The 23,569-nt window shown below is 34.6% G+C and overlaps 1 protein-coding gene across 2 annotated transcripts in view; it reads left to right on the plus strand.

The window, feature by feature from the left end:
* Positions 1-23,569, plus strand: part of FAT4 (FAT atypical cadherin 4) — a gene marked incomplete at its 5' end in the record, with an annotated part of 180,880 nt that overhangs the window by 136,558 nt on the left and 20,753 nt on the right. For both annotated transcript variants that reach the window (XM_080796396.1, XM_080796397.1), the window contains 3 exons: positions 1,227-5,576; positions 16,509-16,613; positions 21,244-21,551. In XM_080796396.1, coding sequence (XP_080652522.1) covers positions 1,227-5,576; positions 16,509-16,613; positions 21,244-21,551 — 4,763 coding nt within the window. The remainder of the gene's footprint in view (positions 1-1,226; positions 5,577-16,508; positions 16,614-21,243; positions 21,552-23,569) is intronic.

The raw sequence follows: 23,569 nt of genomic DNA on the forward strand, positions 1-23,569 counted from the left end.
ATTAGAAGGAAAAATAAATGGATCCAGGATTTCTCCTCTCATTTATCTTTGATCTTATATTCACTTGAGAATGTCAAATTGATATCAATTCGAAGTATGAAATGCATACATTTTTGGGCCAATTTTTTATCAAAAGGAAATGTCAGTATCAAAGTCATATATGCTTGATGAAGGCCTTTAGCTGAAATGATGCTGGCAGGCATGATTCTAATTACATCTAATGTGTGGTGATGCAATGTAACATCCCCTATAAAGACTGTGTATGTAATGCTGAAGCATCTTTTCCTCATTAGACTTATTATAATTAATCAGAATCACTAACCTTAATAAAAGTCTTTTCACTTTTGTCACAAACTTTACTGTAGGGGTATGAGTGCAGGTTTGGAAAAGGTTTCTGAATGAGTATATCAAAAACATGTCCTTATGGCAGTTTTTCTGCATATTCCTGTTATAATCCTCCTGTTACAATCTGTTCTTTTGGCATTCGTCCCAAGAACTAACTTTTGGAATCCAAATTGAGTCCATTCTTCCTCAGTTCTTATTTCATACTACTTTATAATTGTTCTAATTGATTTTTGGAGATATATATATATATATATATATATAAAATTGATTTTTGGATATATATATATATATATATACACACACATATATATATATATATAATCTCCATGTGATAATAGCTCACAGATAAAAGACTGCTACTAAGAAACAGTGGATATAAAGAATCAAAATAATTTTTTAAAACAAATTAAAAATTTAGTTGATGTGATTACCTATATGGCAATTCAAAGATGGTTTAAGACATAACAGAACAATTATCTTTTCTCATTGGGTAGAAACAGAGCTTTTAACAGAGCTCTTCTAGCATCATGTTTGTTGGAAGTTGTGTTATATACAGATTTTCCTCCTAGGAACTATAATTCTGAATGATTAGGCATTGCTCTTCCCTGTGCTTTTCTCAAAGGCATACTGAAAAATATTAAATCCAGTAGACCATATGGGTTTTAGTTAGAAAATGGCAGGTCAGTCCCTGAAGACTACCACTAAACAGATTTGACTTGGGAACTTCAGAGATAATATAGGAGTTACTGTTCTCCCCCAGTAATCACAAGAAAGTAAAGTGATATTAGGGAGCAATATAATATTTTGTATGCATTAATCTACTAGCAAATGTTTTATTTGGGTTTGGTGTGATTATAACTGCACACTTCCTCTTTTCATAGGTTCCTTCGTCTTTGCAGTTACAGTCACAGATGCTGATATTGGACCCAATTCTGAACTGCATTTTTCTCTTTCGGGTAGAAACTCTGAAAAATTTCACATTGACCCACTGAGAGGAGCTATTATGGCAGCTGGACCACTAAATGGGGCTTCAGAAGTGACATTTTCTGTACATGTAAAAGACGGTGGCTCATTTCCAAAGACAGATTCTACAACAGTGACTGTTAGATTTGTGAACAAGGCAGATTTCCCTAAAGTCAGAGCCAAAGAACAGACTTTCATGTTTCCTGAAAACCAGCCAGTCGGCACTCTTGTCACCACCATTACGGGGTCCTCCTTGAGAGGAGAACCTTTGTCTTATTATATTGCAAGTGGAAACCTTGGCAATACATTCCAAATTGATCAATTAACAGGGCAGGTGTCCATTAGTCAACCTCTGGATTTTGAAAAGATACAAAAATATGTCATATGGATAGAAGCCAGGGATGGAGGCTTCCCTCCTTTATCCTCTTATGAGAAACTTGACTTAACAGTCTTAGATGTCAATGATAATTCCCCGATTTTTAAGGAAGATCCATTTGTATCTGAAATATTGGAAAATCTTTCTCCTCGCAAAATACTTACTGTTTCAGCAACGGATAAGGACAGTGGACCCAATGGACAGTTAGACTATGAAATTGTTAGTGGTAACAAAGAACACAGTTTCACTATTAACCATGCCACTGGTGAAATTAGAAGCATTCGGCCATTAGACAGGGAAAAAATATCACAGTATGTGCTTACCATAAAGTCTTCAGACAAAGGCTCCCCTTCTCAGAGTACCTCAGTGAAAGTCATTATTAACATCTTGGATGAAAATGATAACGCCCCTAGGTTTTCTCAGATATTCAGTGCCTATATTCCTGAAAATTCCCCTTTAGGATACACAGTTACACGAGTCACAACTTCTGATGAAGACATTGGTATAAATGCAATCAGTAGATATTCTATAACAGACACAAGTCTTCCATTTACAATTAATCCCAGCACAGGAGATATTGTAATTAGTAGACCTTTAAATAGAGAAGATACGGACCGTTACAGAATCCGAGTTTCTGCACACGATTCTGGGTGGACCGTAAGTACAGATGTGACAATATTTGTGACGGACATCAATGACAACGCTCCAAGATTTAGCAAACCCTCTTACTACTTAGATTGCCCTGAACTTCCTGAAATTGGCTCCAAAGTGACTCAGGTATCTGCAACAGATCCTGATGAGGGATCAAATGGACAAGTGTTTTATTTTATAAAATCTCAGTCAGAGTACTTTAGGATTAATGCCACCACTGGAGAGATTTTCAATAAACAGGTCTTAAGATACCAGAACATCAGTGGCTTCAGTAATGTGAACATCAACAGACATAGTTTTATAGTGACATCTTCTGATCGAGGTAATCCCTCGTTACTTAGTGAGACAACAGTTACCATCAACACAGTGGACAGTAATGACAATGCACCACAATTTCTTAAACCTAAATATTTTACTCCGGTCACCAAAACTGTTAAAGTTGGCACTAAGTTAATCAAAGTTACCGCAGTAGATGACAGAGATTTTGGTGTGAATTCTGAGGTGGAATATTTGATTTCTAATGGAAATCAGTTTGGAAAATTTAAGTTGGACAATAGTACAGGGTGGATTTCTGTGGCATCTTCACTCATTTCTGACTTGAATCAAAACTTTCTGATCACTGTCACTGCAAGAGATAAAGGAAACCCTCCACTTTCATCCCAAGCCACTGTTCAAATAATTGTCACCGAGGAAAACTACCATACACCTGAATTCTCTCAAAGTCACATGAGTGCAACCATCCCAGAAAGCCACAGTATCGGGGCCGTCGTCAGAACTGTTTCTGCAAGAGACAGAGATGCAGCCATGAATGGCTTGATTAGGTACAGTATTTCTTCAGGAAATGAAGAAGGCATTTTTGCCATCAATTCCTCCACAGGTGTATTAACACTAGCCAAAGCTCTTGATTATGAGTTATGCCAGAAACATGAAATGACGGTTAGCGCGACAGATGGAGGATGGGTTGCAAGAACTGGTTACTGCAGTGTGACTATAAATGTGATTGATGTGAATGACAATTCTCCGGTATTCTTCCCTGATGAATACTTTCCTACTGTTTTGGAAAATGCCCCAAGTGGAACAACAGTCATCCACTTAAATGCAACAGATGCTGACTCTGGAACCAACGCTGTGATTGCATACACTGTACAGTCATCTGACAGTGACCTGTTTGTCATTGATCCTAACACAGGAGTCATCACCACTCAAGGCTTCTTGGATTTTGAAACCAAACAGAGCTACCATCTTACTGTGAAAGCCTTCAATGTCCCTGATGAGGAAAGGTGCAGTTTTGCCACTGTTAATATACAATTAAAAGGGACGAATGAATATGTGCCTCGCTTTGTTTCCAAACTTTACTATTTTGAAATCTCAGAAGCAGCTCCTAAAGGTACTATTGTTGGAGAAGTGTTTGCCAGTGACCGTGATTTGGGCACTGATGGGGAGGTACACTATTTGATTTTTGGTAACAGCCGAAAGAAGGGTTTCCAGATCAATAAGAAGACTGGACAGATTTATGTTTCTGGACTTCTTGATAGGGAAAGAGAAGAAAGGGTATCTTTGAAGGTGTTGGCCAAGAATTTTGGTAGCATCAGGGGTGCAGATATCGATGAGGTCACTGTAAACATCACTGTGCTCGATGCCAATGACCCACCCATTTTTAGTTTAAATATCTACAGCGTTCAGATCAGTGAAGGGGTCCCCACCGGGACTCATGTGACATTTGTCAGTGCCTTTGACTCAGACTCTGTCCCCAGCTGGAGCAGGTTCTCTTACTTCATTGGATCAGGGAATGAAAATGGTGCCTTTTCCATTAATCCACAGACAGGACAGATCACTGTCACTGCGGAATTAGATAGAGAAACCCTACCTATCTATAATCTCACGGTTTTGGCTGTTGATTCAGGGACCCCCTCAGCTACAGGAAGTGCCTCCCTGCTAGTTACCCTCGAAGATATAAATGATAATGGACCTATGTTGACCATCAGCGAAGGTGAAGTTATGGAAAACAAACGGCCGGGAACGCTAGTGATGACCCTTCAGTCCACTGATCCCGATCTCCCTCCCAATCAAGGTCCCTTTACCTATTACTTGCTGAGCACAGGTCCTGCTACCAATTATTTCAGTCTGAACACTGCTGGAATTCTGAGCACAACCAGAGAGATTGACAGAGAACAGATTGCAGACTTCTATCTGTCTGTGATTACTAGGGATTCTGGTGTTCCCCAAATGTCTTCCACAGGAACCGTGCATATCACCGTTATAGACCAAAATGATAATCCTTCCCAGTCTCGGACCGTGGAGATATTTGTTAATTATTATGGCAATTTGTTTCCCGGTGGGATTTTAGGTTCTGTGAAGCCACAGGATCCGGATGTGTTAGACACCTTCCACTGCTCCCTTACTTCGGGAGTTACAAGCCTGTTCAGTATTCCAAGGGGTACTTGTGATCTAAATTCACAGCCGAGGTCAACAGATGGCACATTTGATCTCACTGTCCTTAGCAATGATGGAGTTCACAGCACAGTCACGAGCAATATCCGAGTTTTCTTTGCTGGATTTTCTAACTCTACAGTGGATAACAGCATCCTACTGCGTCTCAGTGTTCCAACAGTAAAGGACTTCCTGACTAACCACTACCTTCATTTTCTACGCATTGCTGGCTCCCAACTGACAGGCCTAGGGACTGCTGTGCAACTTTATGGTGCATATGAGGAGAACAATAAAACGTTTCTTTTAGCAGCCGTGAAGCGGAACAATAATCAGTATGTGAATCCCAGTGGTGTAGCCACCTTCTTTGAAAGCATCAAAGAGATCCTTCTCCGGCAGAGTGGAGTAAAGGTAGAATCCGTGGACCATGACTCCTGTATTCATGGCCCATGCCAGAATGGAGGGAGCTGTATAAGAAGACTGGCTGTGAGCTCTGTACTAAAGAGCCATGAGAGTCTTCCTGTCATCATTGTGGCAAATGAACCTCTGCAGCCTTTCTTATGCAAGTGTCTGCCAGGTTACGCTGGTAGCTGGTGTGAAATAGATATAGACGAATGCCTTCCATCACCTTGCCACAATGGTGGGACCTGTCACAATTTAGTAGGAGGATTTTCCTGTGGCTGCCCAGATGGCTTCACTGGCAGGGCCTGTGAGAGAGACATCAACGAGTGCCTGTCGGGTCCATGCAGGAACGGTGCTGTCTGCCAAAATGTTCCAGGAAGCTTCAGCTGTGTTTGCAAAACTGGATACACAGGTATGACGGTGTTTGGTTCTTTCCCTAAGACTTTAGCCGTGTCGAGTATAACAGAAAGCAGTGGATTTTGTCATTTTTAAATGATTTTCTCTAACAACGGGCATAATCGTAGCTAATGTTTCAAACACTTCCTACTGGCCGACGCTGTTGTAGGCACTTTATCTGTATTTATTTTATTGACTTCTTACAAGAAACCTATGAGGTTAGGATAATTATTTTCCAGTTTGTACAGAAAAGAAGCTGAAGCAGAGGGAAGGTAAGTCAGTTTTCTGAGGCGACCCAGATTTGCCACAGCGTCAGGTGGTAAGCCTACACAGTTATTTCCAGAGTTTGAGCTTAGTCAATCTGGTCAGTGTCTTGTACAAGAGCAAAAAGGGTATAATATCTTCGAATGGGAATGTTCCAAAGTTTAAAGGACGTACTATGTTTAAAGCCTAAGACCCAGACTACTTTATGTCCTAAATAACTGCTAACAATTAGTGCTGTTTGATTCTTCTATCATCACCACTTTTATGATCTTTTAAGATCATTGTCATCATTATTATTGAAATATGATCCACACTGTCACAACAGAGCAAAAGCTGTGTTTTAAGATTGAAATTAAAGCGCCTTGTTATTTCTACTGTCAGGTGGAAAGCATAGTAATAGCCGACTTCTTTGGTAAGCCACAACAAAACTGAAGCATAATTTACCTTGGCATTTTAGAAGCATAATAAAATATAGGACAGCAAATACATTTCACTAGTCTTTGGCATCTTAATAAGATATGGTGTGCAAATTACAAATATCTCTATTGGTTTCTATATATATCATCTATCTACTTATCTACCTATCATCTATCTATCTATCTATCTAACTATCTATTTATCTATCTATCCAAAATCTATCTGTTAGCTGATCAGTTGTTGGTACACCTTCAAATGCGTATAAATATTATGCTGTTAATAAGCTTGAGGAGAGTGAAAGTTTCTTCTGTAATTTGCGTGCTCTACAGTATTAGGCCATATATATTAGATTGAATTGTTCTGCAGTGTTTACAAACACAATTTAAAATACCAGTGAGATAGGTAAAACCAGGATGCATTTTTTAAAATTTGGTAAATAGTTCACAGAATAATACTTCAAAAGAAGTTTTTATAAGAAAATACATTTGGCAGGATGCCTGGGTGGCTCAGTCGGTTAAGTGTCTGCCTTAGGGTCAGGTCATGATTCCAGGGTGCTGGGATCGAGTTCTGCATTGGGCTCCTTGCTCAGCAGGGTGCCTGCTTCAAAAAATTTTGATTTTTCATTAAAAAAAAAAAAAGAAATCTTTTTTTTAAAAGAATATATATTTAGGTATTTTATTTTTTAAAGATTTCTTTATGTATTAGAGAGAGCATGCATACATGGTGTGGGGAGGGGCACAAGGAGAGAATCTTCAAGCTGACTCCCAACTGAGCATGGAGCCCAACCAGAGTTCAATCAGATGACCCATGAGATCATGACCTGAGCTGAAACCACGACTTGAACACTTAACTGCCCCATTATATTTTTAAAAAGGTGCCCATCATGTATATACTTATGGTTTCATATTTGAAGAATCGAATTGCTTGATGGTGACATAAAGCAAGTTTGAATAAGTCAAAGCAGAACATATAAGTTTTGCCTACTAATAAAATAATATCCTTGAAATATAAGTGAGGAAAAGGAGCAGCAATAATAAGTAATGAAAAGAATAAAAGAATTTTATAGTGATTTAGCTACAGCTTTTGGGAAGTCATGCTAACCTTCAATTACCCCATCTGCAAAATGAAAATAATCATACTTACTTATCTTTTAAGTTTGTTGTAATAAATAAAGATAATGCTTGTAAAACACCTACCAGAGTGCCCAGCATTCAGTAAGTTGCAATGAAATTTAGTAGTATTAGTAGTCATGCTACATAATGGTAATAATGTAGGTGTAGCACAGAATTTCTACAAAGACAAGAAACCTCAGTGGCACAAGGTGTGAATCTTACCCTAGCTGTATTCTTAGCATCCTGAGTCATAGGGCTGGATCCATGTAATCAGTTCAGAATTTCTAGAAAATTATCCTTAGTCTTTCCCACTCCAACCCAAAAAATTCTTGAGAATTGCTGAGAATTCAGCAATAAAGATTATTTCTTTGTCCATTTTAGTACAATACACTCATTCACACTTAGATTTAAAATGAGTTTATACTTAGTCCTAGAATGAAAAATGTGTGAAGGCATTTGGTAGTAGATAGAGAATAGGGGAACTACCAATGTGTGAGCAAAGGCCCCATATGCTGATTTCAGCAAAGATATTGCTTTGTGATTGGGCATAGAACGAGTTCTTCAACATAACTTCCCTCTAGTTTGTTACTTTCTTTGATTTGTTACATTTAAATGTACATTGCATACTTTTCTAAATGTAGTAATTGAAACTTTTAGGAATTCCCCTCTTTTCATTATGAAATATACGTAACATTTATGAAGTTGCTATTTAAAGCCCCACTTAAGGTCCTTTACATCATAGACATTATTATTCATTTAGTAATTCATTTAGTTCTTCTCCAAATTCAATGAAATTGTATTATTATTATTAAGGCACAAAATATTGTGTCTCTGATGGGTTAAAAGAGATTAAATAACTTGCCTGCAGTATGGCACAGAAGGTGGTCTAAATAGGTTTTCACTGTGAGCTTGGCTCTAGAGCCTCTTTTTATACGTATGTGATTCTTCATCACACATTGGTTTGTATTTGCTATGGAGTATTATGGCAAGCCCATGACATCTTTTAAGAACTTTTGTCCACTATCCTACTGGATATGCACAAAAAGCATATGAGATAGTGTATTGGTATGAAATTGGTCAAGAACTGAAATTAGTTCCAGACTTCCAGGTAGGAAGGTACTTAATGCTAAGAAATAGCTTGCAAAATCTTTAAACTGACTAAGAATGAAGTTTGGGAAAATTCACCAATAACCTCAGCAATAAGAACACTGTAGGTATTTCAAGAAACCACTGCCAATCATCTTGTCTACCTGCAGTCCTGCAATGAGCGAGTTCCAGAACAATCTCTGCTTTGTCTTCACTCTTCAAATGTCATTCAGCTCTCACCCACACTGGCAGAATCTAAGCCTGAGCCCTCCTGGAAAAGATAGTTTCGTGATTTCCAGGTCATGCAATACAGGATAAGAATGATGCTGAGTGTCAAGAGATACTATCTGGCGTAGAAAGAATGTAGAAAATTCAGCTGACATTCTGTGACTTTAGAGCCAGAGCTGCCAAACAAAGATTGTAGATTGTAACCTCTTTCTGTTAGGAAAGTTATTTGAAGTTACAAAAGTAAGTTGAAATTACTATGGGAATTTTACATACGGCCCCTCTTCAGAGCTCATTTTAGTCTTCATTTGCATAGTTGGAGATAATCCAGCAGATCAAGAATGATGTAAACAAACAAAGTTGAATGATTAATACAAATCTATTTTTTGAATTCATGTAATTCATAGTATTAAGTTCTATGTGCATAGTCCATCCAGTAAAACTAGCAGATAATTCAAGTCTGATAGTTTTATTTCTTCATTTTGTTTTACAGGAAACAGTGTAACAAAAAGCATAGTGACAACATCTTAATCCATACTGAATGTATTGTTCACATGTCTTTATCTGTTTAATGTTCTTTGTAAAGGTGATCCGTGAAGAATCACTTTGAGTTAGTCCTTCCAGGTGGTCTTTACCAGTTAACCTCACTCAGGAAGAGGGAATAAATGCGTCAAGACATCTTCAAGTGGCTAATCAGAAATAATGAACCATAAAACAAAACTCTTACTTCAGCGTACGTGCACCTCATAGAATGAATTTTTTAAAATATTCAGTCTAGTTAGCTTTACTTTTATTAACACTAATTAAGTGCTAATGCTTTGGTAAAGCCTTACCCAAGGCCTGTATATACTGAAATGGTTTTTGGACATCAGAACTATTTCCAATCATCTATCTTCTATTTAACGTTTTGAACTTTTACCTGTACTTTTTCAAGGATTTTTAAAGTCTGTGGTGTTACAAACTGGAACTGTGAGATTTTCTTAACTTTATGTTTAAAATAATCCTTAGATATTACCCCACAACACACACACACAACCACCACTACCACCACTGTGTGTTTCACATTGAGATTTTCTTAACTTTATGTTTAAAATAATCCTTAGATATTACCCCATAACACACACACACAACCACCACTACCACCACCGTGTATTTCACATAAAGTTAGAAACTGCTCAAAAGATTGGAAGAGTGAGTGGCTTATGCACTGATGAAAACCAAAAATTTTATCCTAAGAATCCTACAGGGAGTGATTGTTAGCTGAACAGAGATTTTAGTGTGAACATCCTCTAAGGGCATGAGTACAAAAATGAATATTACAGAACTACAATAGAAAGATATGAAGGGATATAGTTATTACCACATTGTCACCAGTATATTCCTGAAATATGAATTTATCATATACATTTTTTAAATTTTATTTTAAGTTGGTAACCATAGGATCACATAATACATGTGAAATAAGGAGTTTTTTAAATGAATGAGTGATTTAGAAAGGACAAATTTGTTTGTATAACTTGTGTTTCTGATCTCTTCTTAATTACTGGAAAAATAACCAAAAGGAAATTGAAAAAAAAAATACTGAGACTTCACATTCAGTAACAATCACTTTGTGTTTCATTATTAAAAAACTGTTCTATAATTTAATTTTATATCATAAATGGAGCTTTGATTCACTGTAATACAGCATGTTAGAAAGAATGAATTGATTTAATATAATATAGGGCATGTGAAAAATTACTTTCGAGATTTTCACAAGGTTTAATAATACCAGAAATTACATTATTGTCAACATACCTTAGTAAATCAAAAGAAAATATCTTTCATATTATTCATGCCTCAGAAGTTCAGGGGATTCTGGAGAAAATTAGCAGCTTAATAACTACAAATCCAATATTTCTTTTCCTATACAAATAACATTTCTTGCACTTAATAGAACACTAATTAGAAAGCACGATTATAGTCAGTAACCACTTATCATTTGTCTTTCTGCTCCAGGTATCCACTGCTTGTAGCACAATCCTGCATTAAGTCTTTCAGAGGAATAGATGGTGTTGTAAAATGCAGCATGTAGATAGAGCTTATTTTCAAATCTGAGTCTCTCCTAACAGAATTAGTTCATAGCCCCTTTAACCTTTCCCATCCACTTTCACACATCTGGATGCATTTTAGGTGTGTCATTTGGAGTAATGCCAGGGTTTATTACCATATGGAGAAGTTTTCCTATGGTCTCAAGTAAGTCCTGATATTTCGGGGGAGGATGAGATTTGTCCATTCATCACTTTTATGACATTTGACAGTATAAATAGGAATTTTTTTCCAGACATATAAAGTTATATGCAGGTTGTGCATAGTAATTTTACTGAGAAACTTGGCAAGCATTTGCTTTTGTGAAGATGGGAGTCGTAACTGAGTCATTCTTTTAAAAACACAAGTTGTACGTGAATGTTGTCTGTGATCATGTGATCAGAACACCATAGAATATAAACAAAATCTAGTGAATAGATAGGAAATGAAATTTTCTGTGAAATACAAAAGAGTGTCTCATTTCTTATATTCATTCCTTTTCTTTAAAATACAATTTTCAATTTATGAAAGTATTTTTTTTTAAAGATTTTGTTTATTTATTTGACAGATCACAAGTAGGCAGAGAGGCAGGCAGAGGGAGAGAAGCAGGCTCCCTGCTGAGCAGAGAGCCCGATGCGGGGCTTGATCCCAGGACCCCCGGGATCATGACCTGAGCCGAAGGCAGAGGCTTTAACCCACTGAGCCACCCAGGCTCCCCTTCAATTTATGAAAGTATTAATAAGAGGCTTCCAGAAGCTTAAATTCTTTTTTCTGCAGAAAACAAACATATTTGTAAGCTTATCATGGATTGTATGAATGTCATTATACATCATCATCTGTAATATCATTGAAATTGTATTTGTACATGTTTTAAAATACAAAAAGAAAACAGTTTTTCTCCCCTTTTATTTTTCTTACTAGCACCTCTTAAACATAAAATTTTTGCTTTCTTTTGCTGTAAAAAACATAATACTATTCGATTAGGATCTTTAGATGAGCTATCTTCATAGTTCTTTGCACAATAATAGGAAACATTAACAGTGTGAAAAAAGCTACTTTCTGCTAAAATAAAAAAGCTTGTAAGCATAAATATTCAGAATAAATAACATATATCTTAGGAAATCATATTTATTAATAATATAATTAACTTAGATATAAATTGAACTTTGATAGTTTCAGTGTCCCTTCTATCTATGTATAAATACAATAGATCCAAAAATAGTCATTGTTGTGATCTAGTATATGTAATATATTCTAAAAATTATATGTAATATATGTAATATAATCTAAGAAATCATCATATTCTCATAGGTGTTCAAATTTAACAGGTGAGAATAAATTTAGCTCTGCTCTACATAATCAGCATTAAAATGTTCTGTTGGAATGAACGGAATTCAAATGTACAGCCTTGTTGCAAAGACCACAGGTGATCACAACAGATTCAGTTTATGAACTCAGCATACCTTCTGCCCCAAACATGAAGATAATATGCTAAATTTCTTTTGTAAATTCGAACTATAACCTTCGAAAGTCTGTGGATACACTGGCCTCCCATGATCCGTTCATTTTCTTTTTCAGTAGTTCCTATTCTCCAAGTTCTAAGAGCTTATACTTCTCGAAGCACACCTCCTTCTATCTATGATAAAAAATTTATATCAATGCATTAATTAATGAATATCAGAGCAATGAGACCAGTTTATTCTTGTAAACAGCTGCTATTACAACATATCTTAACAGAACAAGGCTTTTTGTGTTCCAGAGATATGGTTGCATTTCATTGTGCAAGCCCTATCAGTATACTTGCAAGCCTCAAGGCTCTGATATATATTGTTAATTGACTTGCAGTATTAATTAAGTTAATGACCTAATTTTGACTTCATGGTGCACCAACACATCAGATTTTTTTGTAGTAGAAGCATGTTAGAGTAATTCAAATTGCTGCATTCTCTGATAAGCATTAAGCCATTAACGTGAGACTTTAGGTAGATAGATATGTGGAGAACAATACAGAATTTGCTGCTGACTTCTTGCTGGATAATAGAGTATGAACTTTCCAAACCCTAGAAATTTGCATTTCAAGGCTGTCCTTTAGTGTTTTGTAAAATTACGACATCTTTCCTTCATATAAAACAGTCTTTTTAATAATAACTTAAATTACAAGACTGGATTTTCAAACTGTGTCTTTGAATCTGGTATGGCAACCTCTTTGAAATTCACTAATTAAAAAAAAATACTCATCAAATGGAATACTGAAACCAAATTTTTGAGTGGTAAATAATTTATATACTCTAACACCAGCATATAAATATGACTATTTTTCTCAAATCCAACAATAAATTGATTTATTTAACTCCTAGCAGAGCCATTTTTTTTTTACATTTTTTTATATCTATCTTCTAGAGAAAAGTAAGAAAATAAAGACCTGGCTTAAATTAAAATGCAAAATGGAAGGTTGAATTTTTTTTTTTCTCTCACTAATGTCCTTTTATATTGTTGTATACTGAAAGAGTCAGATTCCATTGAGAATTTATTTTAATTTTTGAAAGAAATTCATTCTCAAACTAATATTTTCTTAGTTTGTAGCTTCTTCTGCCATTTCCATAGTTGTATGTTTTAATATCCAAGAAAGTCTTACTTAATTTGGGTTTCTTTTCATCCTTAATTTTGGACTAACTGAAATAGCCTATAGTCTATATTTACATTAAACTCAGATGCCTATGTTAAGTTCTAATTTTGGAAGAGTATGATAACCAATTTATACAAATTACACAAAACTTCCACCTAATGTTCTTTTGTTGTTATTGTTTAAAACAAAATTTTAAAAGGCATTTTTTTCCAACAGGATTCAAAAGAAGATATATTTGAGATTTATGGTATCAAAGGCTTGTGATTTTATACACATATTTTTTTTTCTTAGCGAACATGTATGTCCAAATATTTGCATGACTGTTCATGACAGGGCTCCCTGAATTGGTTACTCTCTGTTCCCCGTTTCAGTCTTCCAGAAGTAAAGTTGTAATTTTGCAGCCCACTAATTTGTTTTCATAATATTAGACTAACCACATATAAAGTATATTAATCTATGTCCAGCTGATCCTTGAACAACACAGGTTTGAACTATGCAGGTCCAGTTATATGTATATTTTTTTGATAAATACAGTGATACAGATGTATTTTCTCTTCCTTATCATTTTCTTAATAGCATTTCATTTTCTCTAGCTTACCTTATTGTAAGAAGACAGTATTTAATACATGTAACATACAAAATATGTGTTAATCCACTATTTATGTTGTTGGTAAGGGTTCTGGTCAAAGCAGGCTATTTGTAGTTAACTCTTGGGGGAGTCAAAAGTTGTATTTGGATTTTCAACTATAGGGGTTGGCTTCTTTAAAAACTCAGCATTGGGGCACCTGGGTAGCTCTGTGGGTTAAAGCCCCTGCCTTCAGCTCGGGTCGTGATCCCAGGGTCCTGGGATCGAGCCCCGCATCAGGCTCTCCAACAGCGGGGAGTCTGCTTCCTCCTCTCTCTCTCTCTCTGCCTGCCTCTCTGCCTACTTGTGATCTCTGTCTGTCAAATAAATAAATAAAATCTTAAAAAAAAAAAAAACCCTCAGCATTGTTCAAGGACAACTGTACTCAATACATGCTACTTTTAATATAATTCTTAAAGAAATTTTCAAAATGGAAAAATGAAACCTTACTTAGTCCAATAGCACATGTGAATGCTCTTATAGTGGAAAAAAAATACAAGGACTGGATGTGACTTTCTTGATAGCAAATAAGTAACTGAAAGTACAGCCAATAGGTGTTATTTATTCTCCAATGGGCAATACTAGTACTAATGAAAAAACTCCACTTCTCTAGTGGGATCTGTCAGAAATCCAGTTGGAAAACAACATAGGAGAGAGTTCTACGACAGAGTATCTCTCTGGTGTGATATTGTACAGGCTTATAATAAAGTTGTTCTTCCTGTTTCTCAAATGTATCTCATTGCTACAATACTTAAAACCTAATTTCTGTGCCTCTAGATTGGTAACTTGTTTATTTTCATTATTTCCCCCTAGAATGGAAAGGTATTCTAAATATGTTACCATTTTGCCTTGTAAGGAAGTTCCCAATTTTATTTATAAAGAAAAAATGTTGTTTATGACACTGTGATGTAGAGAAACGTGTTTAGTTAACAGTGTCATGAGGTCTGACTCACGCTTATAATTTTAAACTAGAACAACTGTGGCTACATAATCAAGCCACAAAAACAGAACTGAATTAAACAAAACTTTGACTATATTTTAAGCATAGTAATCATGGTGAAATGGATTATCTATGCTCAATATTAAGTCTAGTTGTGCACATAAAACTTACATGTTTTCATAAGATATTTAATAAAGGCATTAGTGCAATCATGCTAAGAAGTAGAAAATAGCTTTACAGAAACAAACTATTTAATTAAATAATTAACCCCCATATCGATTAATAGAAATAAACAAAGAACTCTATAATGTCTCATTTCTGGGATTTGGAAAACTAGAAACTATTCTAACAAATGAATTATTGAAATGATTTAAAATTTATAGAAAAGTGGCATTAGAACACATTTAGATTTACATTAAAAAATTACCACCACCACCACCACAGAAACAAATAGGACTTGGCTATATACTCTACATTGGCCTACCTAGAGGTTAGCTATTCAGATACAGCTTTGCAAAGCCTGGATATGGGAGCAGAACTACACTGGTCTGTGCCATAATTTTATAATTTCTTTGGCAAAATATTAGCCTTCAAAAGACTTTTCTTCATCTATGAAATGTAAATATTTTCTGTTGCTTGGATTAATCTATCCCACTGAAATGGAAATTCAATGTTCTGACACTTACCTGGGGTGTGTGTGTGTGTGTGTGTGTGTGTGTTTTGACTGCCATACCCCATCTTCTAGCCTTCCTGGCAATAATAGGCACTCAGTCAATATTAGTTGACTCAACTTGAGATGATCTATGAGAAGTCCTTATAAACTGAAAAATATGCTGGTTAGGTATTAATGTTTTAGGAAAAAGACAAGGTATACAAAACCTGTAGCCAAGAATAAATCTTAAGAATTTGAAATATGTGATGTGTTTCCTATCTTCTTACTCTGTTTTATAACAGATATGTGTCAGTGAAGTGATATTTCTTGAAAGTGAAAGTATTTTAGTTTGATAGGCTAAATGAGGCTGTTGCTTACCTTTAAAAAATCTGAGTTGAGGAAATCTCTATAGTGAGAATTTTACTGTAAAATTTCAAATCTCATTATAGAATTGAAGAAGGAAGTAACATTGACAAGAGAAAATAAATTCAGTGAAAACATTTAAATATGTTCACCATTTGTGATTTTCCTGAAAATAGTAGTTCCTTCCAAGATGTAAATTTCCTAACTATTTATGTAAATTATTGTAATTATGTAAATTACTTCCTATTTTAATGCACATCTTTACAATAGGATAACTAAATAAGATTTTGAACTGAGAGGTATTCCAATTTTCTCATGTCAAGTAAAATATTCTTACATTTCTTTTCTCCAAGATATAATCTCTCAGAATAGATTTTTTTAAATTTTTTATTTTTAAAATTTCTTTTCAGTGTACCAGAATTCATGTTTATGCACCACACCCAGTGCTCCATGCAATATGTGCCCTCCATAATACCCACCACCAGGCTCACCCTTTTACATATGGTTATGAAGTAATGGTATTAATATGTTTATGCACAAGATTTTTTTTAACAAGTTTGATACTTTTCAGGTAAAATGTGTGAATCTTCCGTCAACTACTGTGAATGTAACCCCTGCTTTAATGGTGGTTCCTGCCAAAGTGGTGTGGAGTCATACTATTGTCATTGTCCATTTGGTGAGTACAGTTTGGGTGTTGATACAAAATATCAATCTGTTTAGGCACATGGTATAGCGATTTTATTTTATGGTGGCCATGAGTGATTAAGAAAATACTAGTTGTTTTACACAGGAGGTTTTAGCAAAATAAAATTACAAATGTTTAATATTGTTTAAAAAGTTTACTATGGAAATGCCATTGAATATACTGCTTCAGTTATTACTAGAAAAGTAATCAACTCAAGATAATTGAATTTGATGTTGTCTCCTCAGGACATTTCCCCTCAAATATTTATGGATGACTTCTTTTTAGCCTGGAATCTATCAAAGAAGAAATCTTTTAAGCATTATCTGACATCACTCTCTATTTAAAATCTTTAAGGATAATTAACCAAAGTGTTTTCTGGGTTTATTTTTGCTGCTTTTCGTTTTTGTATTAATTCAACCACTTCTAATGGAAGGATTCAGTAACTAGACATGCAGTTTTCATGATATGCTTTTTCTAGATACTACCAAATAATTAATCACAATTCAGACTAATGTGTTCTTCTGAGAAAGAGTTATTAGAAAATTTCTATACACATTTATATTTATCCACCATTATGTAATGGACTGAAAGATTCCTTTCAGATCTCACTTAGATGTTACCCAGCACTGGAACAGCCAAGGACTCTGAGAACAGCTTTGGACAGAGCTTTTATCTTAACTTGGATTGTTTCATCAGTTTGTGATTACTACAGTACAGTTTGAAGGATACGTTACCTGACAATATATTATTAATCTCCAGATGTCCTACAGTAATTGGAGACCCTATCTCTCTCCATAAACAAGAAAGGAGAAAGATGTTTTTCTAGTATTTCCTTGAGCCATCACTGAGCTATATGGACTCTCAAAAGGGACTCTCAATGTACAGTTGCAAATAGAGCTTAAAAAGAATCTGAGGTTTCTAGTAATAGTAAAATGTAGTGTTAATTCATTTTGAAATAATTCCGTGACTCTACCTGGTTTTATTTTTATAAAGCACAACATCAATAGAATGATAAAGAAAAACAGAGTATAAGTATCTAATTGTGACCAATGCATTTTAGCAATGGTTCTGAGGGCCAGAAATAGAGAACTTTGTCTAAAGTCAAAAAATGAAAACAAAGCAAAATTACCCCAAGATGATATAGTGACTAGAACACAATTTTATTTCCAGTCCGGGATGACATTTGCAGTATCCTGCTTTTTAAAATTTCTCTGAGATTCTCACCAACAATGCCTCTAAAGCAGTGAAAAGCAGATTAAGGTCAAAATAAGCACAACTTTAGATCTGCCAAAACTTCTTTCACTAATCTCTTATAATCCTAAAAGGTGCTGCTTTCGACAGATAACCACAAGCAGGTTTCATGGTTTAACTTGTGTTTGGAATGAAAGATAAAGGGATTGGAATAGAAAGTGGACAAAATTAATTTTAAGTGCATGAAGAAAGGTTTTTACATTTTTAAAGTTTCCTTTATATTGCAGTTGCAAGTATGAGGATTTAAGATAATTGTTATCAAATAGAAACCAATCATTGCTGCAGCTGTAGCTGCATCAGCTGTAGCTGATGCAACAATCATTGCCCACTTGGGCAAAAGTATTTTAGGGTCACCCTATGAGAGACCCCCAAGGGACTAGCTCAGCAATATAAATTAGAGACAGATCGCATGCAGCTGGCAGTGCAAAATTCTCCCTCCATTTCTTCCAGTGGCAAAAAGCAAAAAAAAAAAACAAAAAAAACCCATGATTTAAACTTTTACATTGTCAGTTGGCAACAGAAGATTTATAAAAGAAAAGAAAACAGAAAACCTTGTAACAATAATACATGACTTGAGACCAGAGAGATAGAATTAAAAGGACATAGTATTTTCCTCTTCAAATTGAATGTGGGTGAAACATGCAAATACAAATGACAGCTGGAATGCCTCAAACAAATAGCTGGAGGTACTTACACATGCATCCTATAAAACAACATCTTAACTATAATTCTGAAGTTGGAAAAAGAATTTGCACTGTTTACTTTCTCATCAGTGAAAGATTTGTTGTTTGGATTTTTAAAATTTTTTTAGATTTTTATTTTTTTAGATTGTAATTTAGAAAAACATAAAGTGCTTAAGATTTTATAAAGGGAGCCTGTATGATGATAACTTCCTGTGTGTGTGTGTGTATATGTCTATATATATATATATGTGTGTGTGTGTGTGTGTGTGTGTGTAACTACCCACACAGAATATTCCTTATTAGGGTAACTTTAATAATTTTTCTTGATCTTTATGTAGTTTTATTTCCTGGCATTTCATTTGAAGGGCTATTTTAAAATCTTCCTTAGTTTTTATTTTATTTCGAAAAGAAAAATCTACCTTTCTCTAGAAATAATAACAAAACTCTTTAAGAAGAAATATATTCCGTAAACAAATATTTTCATGTTTGAAATATCTGAATCAATTTGTATCAAGAATCAATTTGAATAAAAATAGAGGACATCATGGGTGCCTGGGTGGCTCAGTGGGTTAAGCCGCTGCCTTCGGCTCGGGTCATGATCTCAGGGTCCTGGGATTGAGTCCCACATCGGGCTCTCTGCTCAGCAGGGAGCCTGCTTCCCTCTCTCTCTCTCTCTCTCTCTCTGTCTGCCTCTCTGCCTACTTGTGATCTCTGTCAAATAAATAATAATAAAAAAAAATCTTAAAAAAAAATAGAGGACATCTTGCCAGGATCTATATTCTTTCTACATATATTTATATTCAATTTTTTAAAAAGATTTTATTTATTTATTTGAGAGAGAGCACAAGCACGGGGAGGGGCGAAGGAGAAGCAGACTTCCCTCTGAGCAGGTTGCCCAATGTGGGGCTCCAACCCAGGACCCTGAGATCATGACCTGAGCTGAAGGCAGATGCTTAACTGACTGAGCCACCCAAGGGTCCTATATTCAATTTTTTAAAGTATTTATTTATTTATGGTAAAGAGAGAGTGAGAATGTGCCAGGAAGGGGTAGAGGGAGAGGGAGAAAGAAACTTTAGCAGACTCTGCACTCAGCACAGAGCCTGATGGCGGGCTCTGTCTCTTTGACCCTGAGATCACCACCTAAGCTGGAACCAAGAGTCAGATGTCCCTATATTTAATTTTTAAGCCCATTTTCATATTTTTATTAAAACTTAATCAGGAGAGGCCTGAGAGAACACATAGTACACATTTATTTTACCTTAATAATCTATTTCTTTGTATAGTTTATCTTTGCTTTTTCTTTAACTTTGGTTACACTTTCTGTATATATAAGTAAGGTATATATGATATAGCAAATGTATATTTAATATAAATAAACTTTTAAATTTTGTTGTATATATGTTTTATACATTATATAAATTAGAAATGTAATTCCATATAATATATAATATATATTTTTGATATACTATATAAATAAATTTATGACATTTGATATATATAATATATATAATTTCTATAATTTCTTTGCTTTTTAACTTCAGTTAATGATTAAAAATAAATAATGTGCATATTTCCTACACATTGATAACGAATATTATCTCAGCCTTAACAAAGCAGGAAAAGGTAAACAACACAAGCTTTTATAGCAGCTTCTAGGCCTCTTTAATTTAAAGAATATTCGGATATAAGATGTGGTGCAGTCAAAACAACTACACAATCAGTAGATCTGGCCTCAAATTTTGGCTCTCTCTCCTATAGTTCTGTGACCTCAGGCAAGTTTTAAATATTCTGTAAAATGATGGTATTAGTTTCTTCTAGCTGAACAATTCCCTGACTCTAAATTTAATGCATTTATGAGAGATGTACAGCCAAAATTAAGGAATGGAACCTTTGCAAGTTAATAAGAATCATACTGTATTGGCATGGGTTAATTTTCCAATCATTTGCTACAGTCGACTAATATTTGTGGGAAAAGAATTTTGGCGTAGCACTGTAACATCAATAAAACTCATTTTTCAAGTAAAAGAGGAACCAATCCAAATAAGTGGGAATGCTGGATTTCAGAAAAAAAGCAGAAGGCTATTTTAAAGCAGCCTGTTGTAAATCATACCCAAAGAAGGTATAAAACAAGAAAGAGATAAAAACTTGAGACAGTTATTTCCTTCCCTAACAACAGTGATTCCCTTCCCTGAACCTGCAGCTCTTGAAAATACCATGAAGACAGGGACTGATATTTTTTAAGGTCAAAACAAAATTTACCATCCTCAATTGGATTGAGATTGTTTTTGAGAATTATATATTATAAAGGAAGTATCAGTTGAAAATTACAGCATGTTAACATTTTGAAAAGTTTGACAAACTAATTTTGAAAGGTTTCCAGGAAAGACATCTCTTCAGACATAATCCATTCCACTAATTCTAATTTTTACACATGGGACCTACTTAGATATGTTTCCTACTTGGCCAAAGAAAAACAAATACAGCAGTTCTCACCTCTTGTACGCTTTAAAGATCATTAATTTGTTCTATTTCAATTTAATTTAGATAGTTTTCTTTGGGGCATAATATTTAAAAAGTTTGTTAAAAGCATGATTCATTATTGTAACTTGAAATTATCCTAATCAAAGTCATTTACTAACATCTCACTGGAATTTCATGTGTCAATTTATCAATTCTCCCATCTATAGGTGTCTTTGGAAAACACTGTGAGTTGAATAGCTACGGATTTGAGGAGTTATCATACATGGAATTTCCCAGCTTGGACCCCAATAACAACTATATATATGTCAAATTTGCAACTATTAAAAGTCATGCTTTATTGCTTTACAACTATGACAACCAGACAGGGGACCGGGCTGAGTTTTTGGCCCTTGAAATTGCTGAAGAAAGATTAAGATTCTCTTACAATCTAGGCAGTGGTACATACAAACTCACCACCATGAAGAAGGTGTCAGATGGACATTTTCACACTGTGATCGCCCGGAGAGCAGGAATGGTAAGACATTTCATTCTATATTAAAACTTGTTTAATTATTGTACATCTGGTCTGTCAAGCCTTCAAGTTAAAGCATGAATTGAGGTACAAATTTGACCAGTTTTGTTATGAACTATAGCAGCAAAGGGGTAATGTCTTGCTTTTGCTCATGACAACTATTTGTCACAAAAAACAACTTGTCTCAAAAGCAACAGAAGGTAGAAAAATAAAGAAAACATCTTAGTGCATAAACATTTTATTTTATACATTTCCTACATATGTTTAAGGCCACGTCAGAACTGTACTTAAAAAGGCTACTTTTCTAAGTATCCCAGCCCTAACTGAAGAAACAATTTAAAAACAAATGAAAAAACTTTTCTACAAATAAATTATTGCAAAAGATGATGCTAACACATATTCCAATATAGTAGTTAGCAATCCTTATTGTACCAGGACTTCAATGTGCTGTCATCTGTGAGGTCTATGACATGGTATGAAAATGAAATTTTGTTTGTTGATTATCTAAGGTATTTTCAGAACTATAAACTCAGTAATATTAAAGATTTCCATATTATATGCTATTTAATTATATGGCTCTCATATTACAATCAGATGGTACATATTTACTTAATATTTATATTCATTAAAAAGTATTTTCCTTTATAAAGGAAAATGCATGATGTATTTTCCCTATTAGTGTTTGAAAACATTTGATATAGAACAAGAGATTGGAAAGACTGACTTATTTATGTATTCATTTATTTACCTTCCCAACTATCTCTTCACGGATTCCCCCTATTTTCAACAATAATCAAGGGTTTTTGAAAAAGTAAATGCTAACAAAACTGTTTTAAAATATTCCTGGATTTTATACTGGCTTTTAAAATTATAACTGCTCTTTAAAATTTACATTTCGGGGTGCCTGGGTGACTAGGTGGGTTAAGCCTCTGCAGTTGGCTCAGGTCATGATCCTGGGTCCTGGAACTCAGTCCTGCATGGGGCTCTCTCCTCAGTAGGGAACCTGCTTTCCTCTCTCTCTCTTTCTGCCTGCCTCTCTGCCGACTTGTGATCTCTCTCTGTCAAATAAATAAAATATTTTTTAAAAAATTATAAAAAAAATTTTAAAAAATAACATTTACATTTCACCCTTCAAAAGAAATAGAATTTAAAAAGCATGACATCATGTATTAAAATAAAAATTAGCCAAAGGAACAAAATAAATGCTCTGAAATAATTTTTAAATGAAGACACTTGGGATCTGAATGACTATAGTTTTCTCTCTTAGCTTTGTGGCAATCCTGAAAAACATAAAAAATATGATGAGTTATGTAGTTCTGAAACTGATCAAATGAATCATATATTTGTCTAATGATATAAGTATTTTTAACACTAAATTTTGGGAACACTATGTTATCGGACTACAGATAAGCAACTTGCAGAAAGAACATAGAAAATATTTTTTTTACCATGCTTTTGTTATTTTTTCTGTGATCCATAGTCTTAAAAGAATAGTTTTTGTGTCCTTTATAATTATAAATTTCATAAAGACATAAGACTGAAGCAATCTTACTATATTATTTTTTTCTGACAAATATAGATAACAGTCTTTATCAAAAGACACGATTCTCTATTTGTTTTTAGGAGTACTTTAAATCCATGCGTTTTGGGACTTTTTTAATGATATCAAATACAATGGCTTTTCTCTCCTCTAGTATAGAGTAGGAAAGAAGATTTAAACAATGTTTTAAATAAAGAAATATTTTCATATAAGGAAAGAAAAAGAATAGTGATGGGTCTAAAGATGACCAGATGATTGTATCATCACCGTCAAGGTTAGATGTTTGGATATTCATCCACTGATATCCCCATATCTGCTGTGTTGCATTCAGGGTTCTACCAGGTTATTAGATGAGTCTATTGAAATATGTGTGAGAAAACAATAAAAGTATTAGTGAAAATTCAGGAATCATTTTCAATATGTGTTGTCTTCCTTTTTCTTATGAACTTGGTGTTAATGTTCTATAACTATAACTTTTTTC

This window comes from Martes martes (assembly GCF_963455335.1).
Source record: "Martes martes genome assembly, chromosome: 2".
Taxonomy (NCBI): Eukaryota; Metazoa; Chordata; class Mammalia; order Carnivora; family Mustelidae; genus Martes; species Martes martes.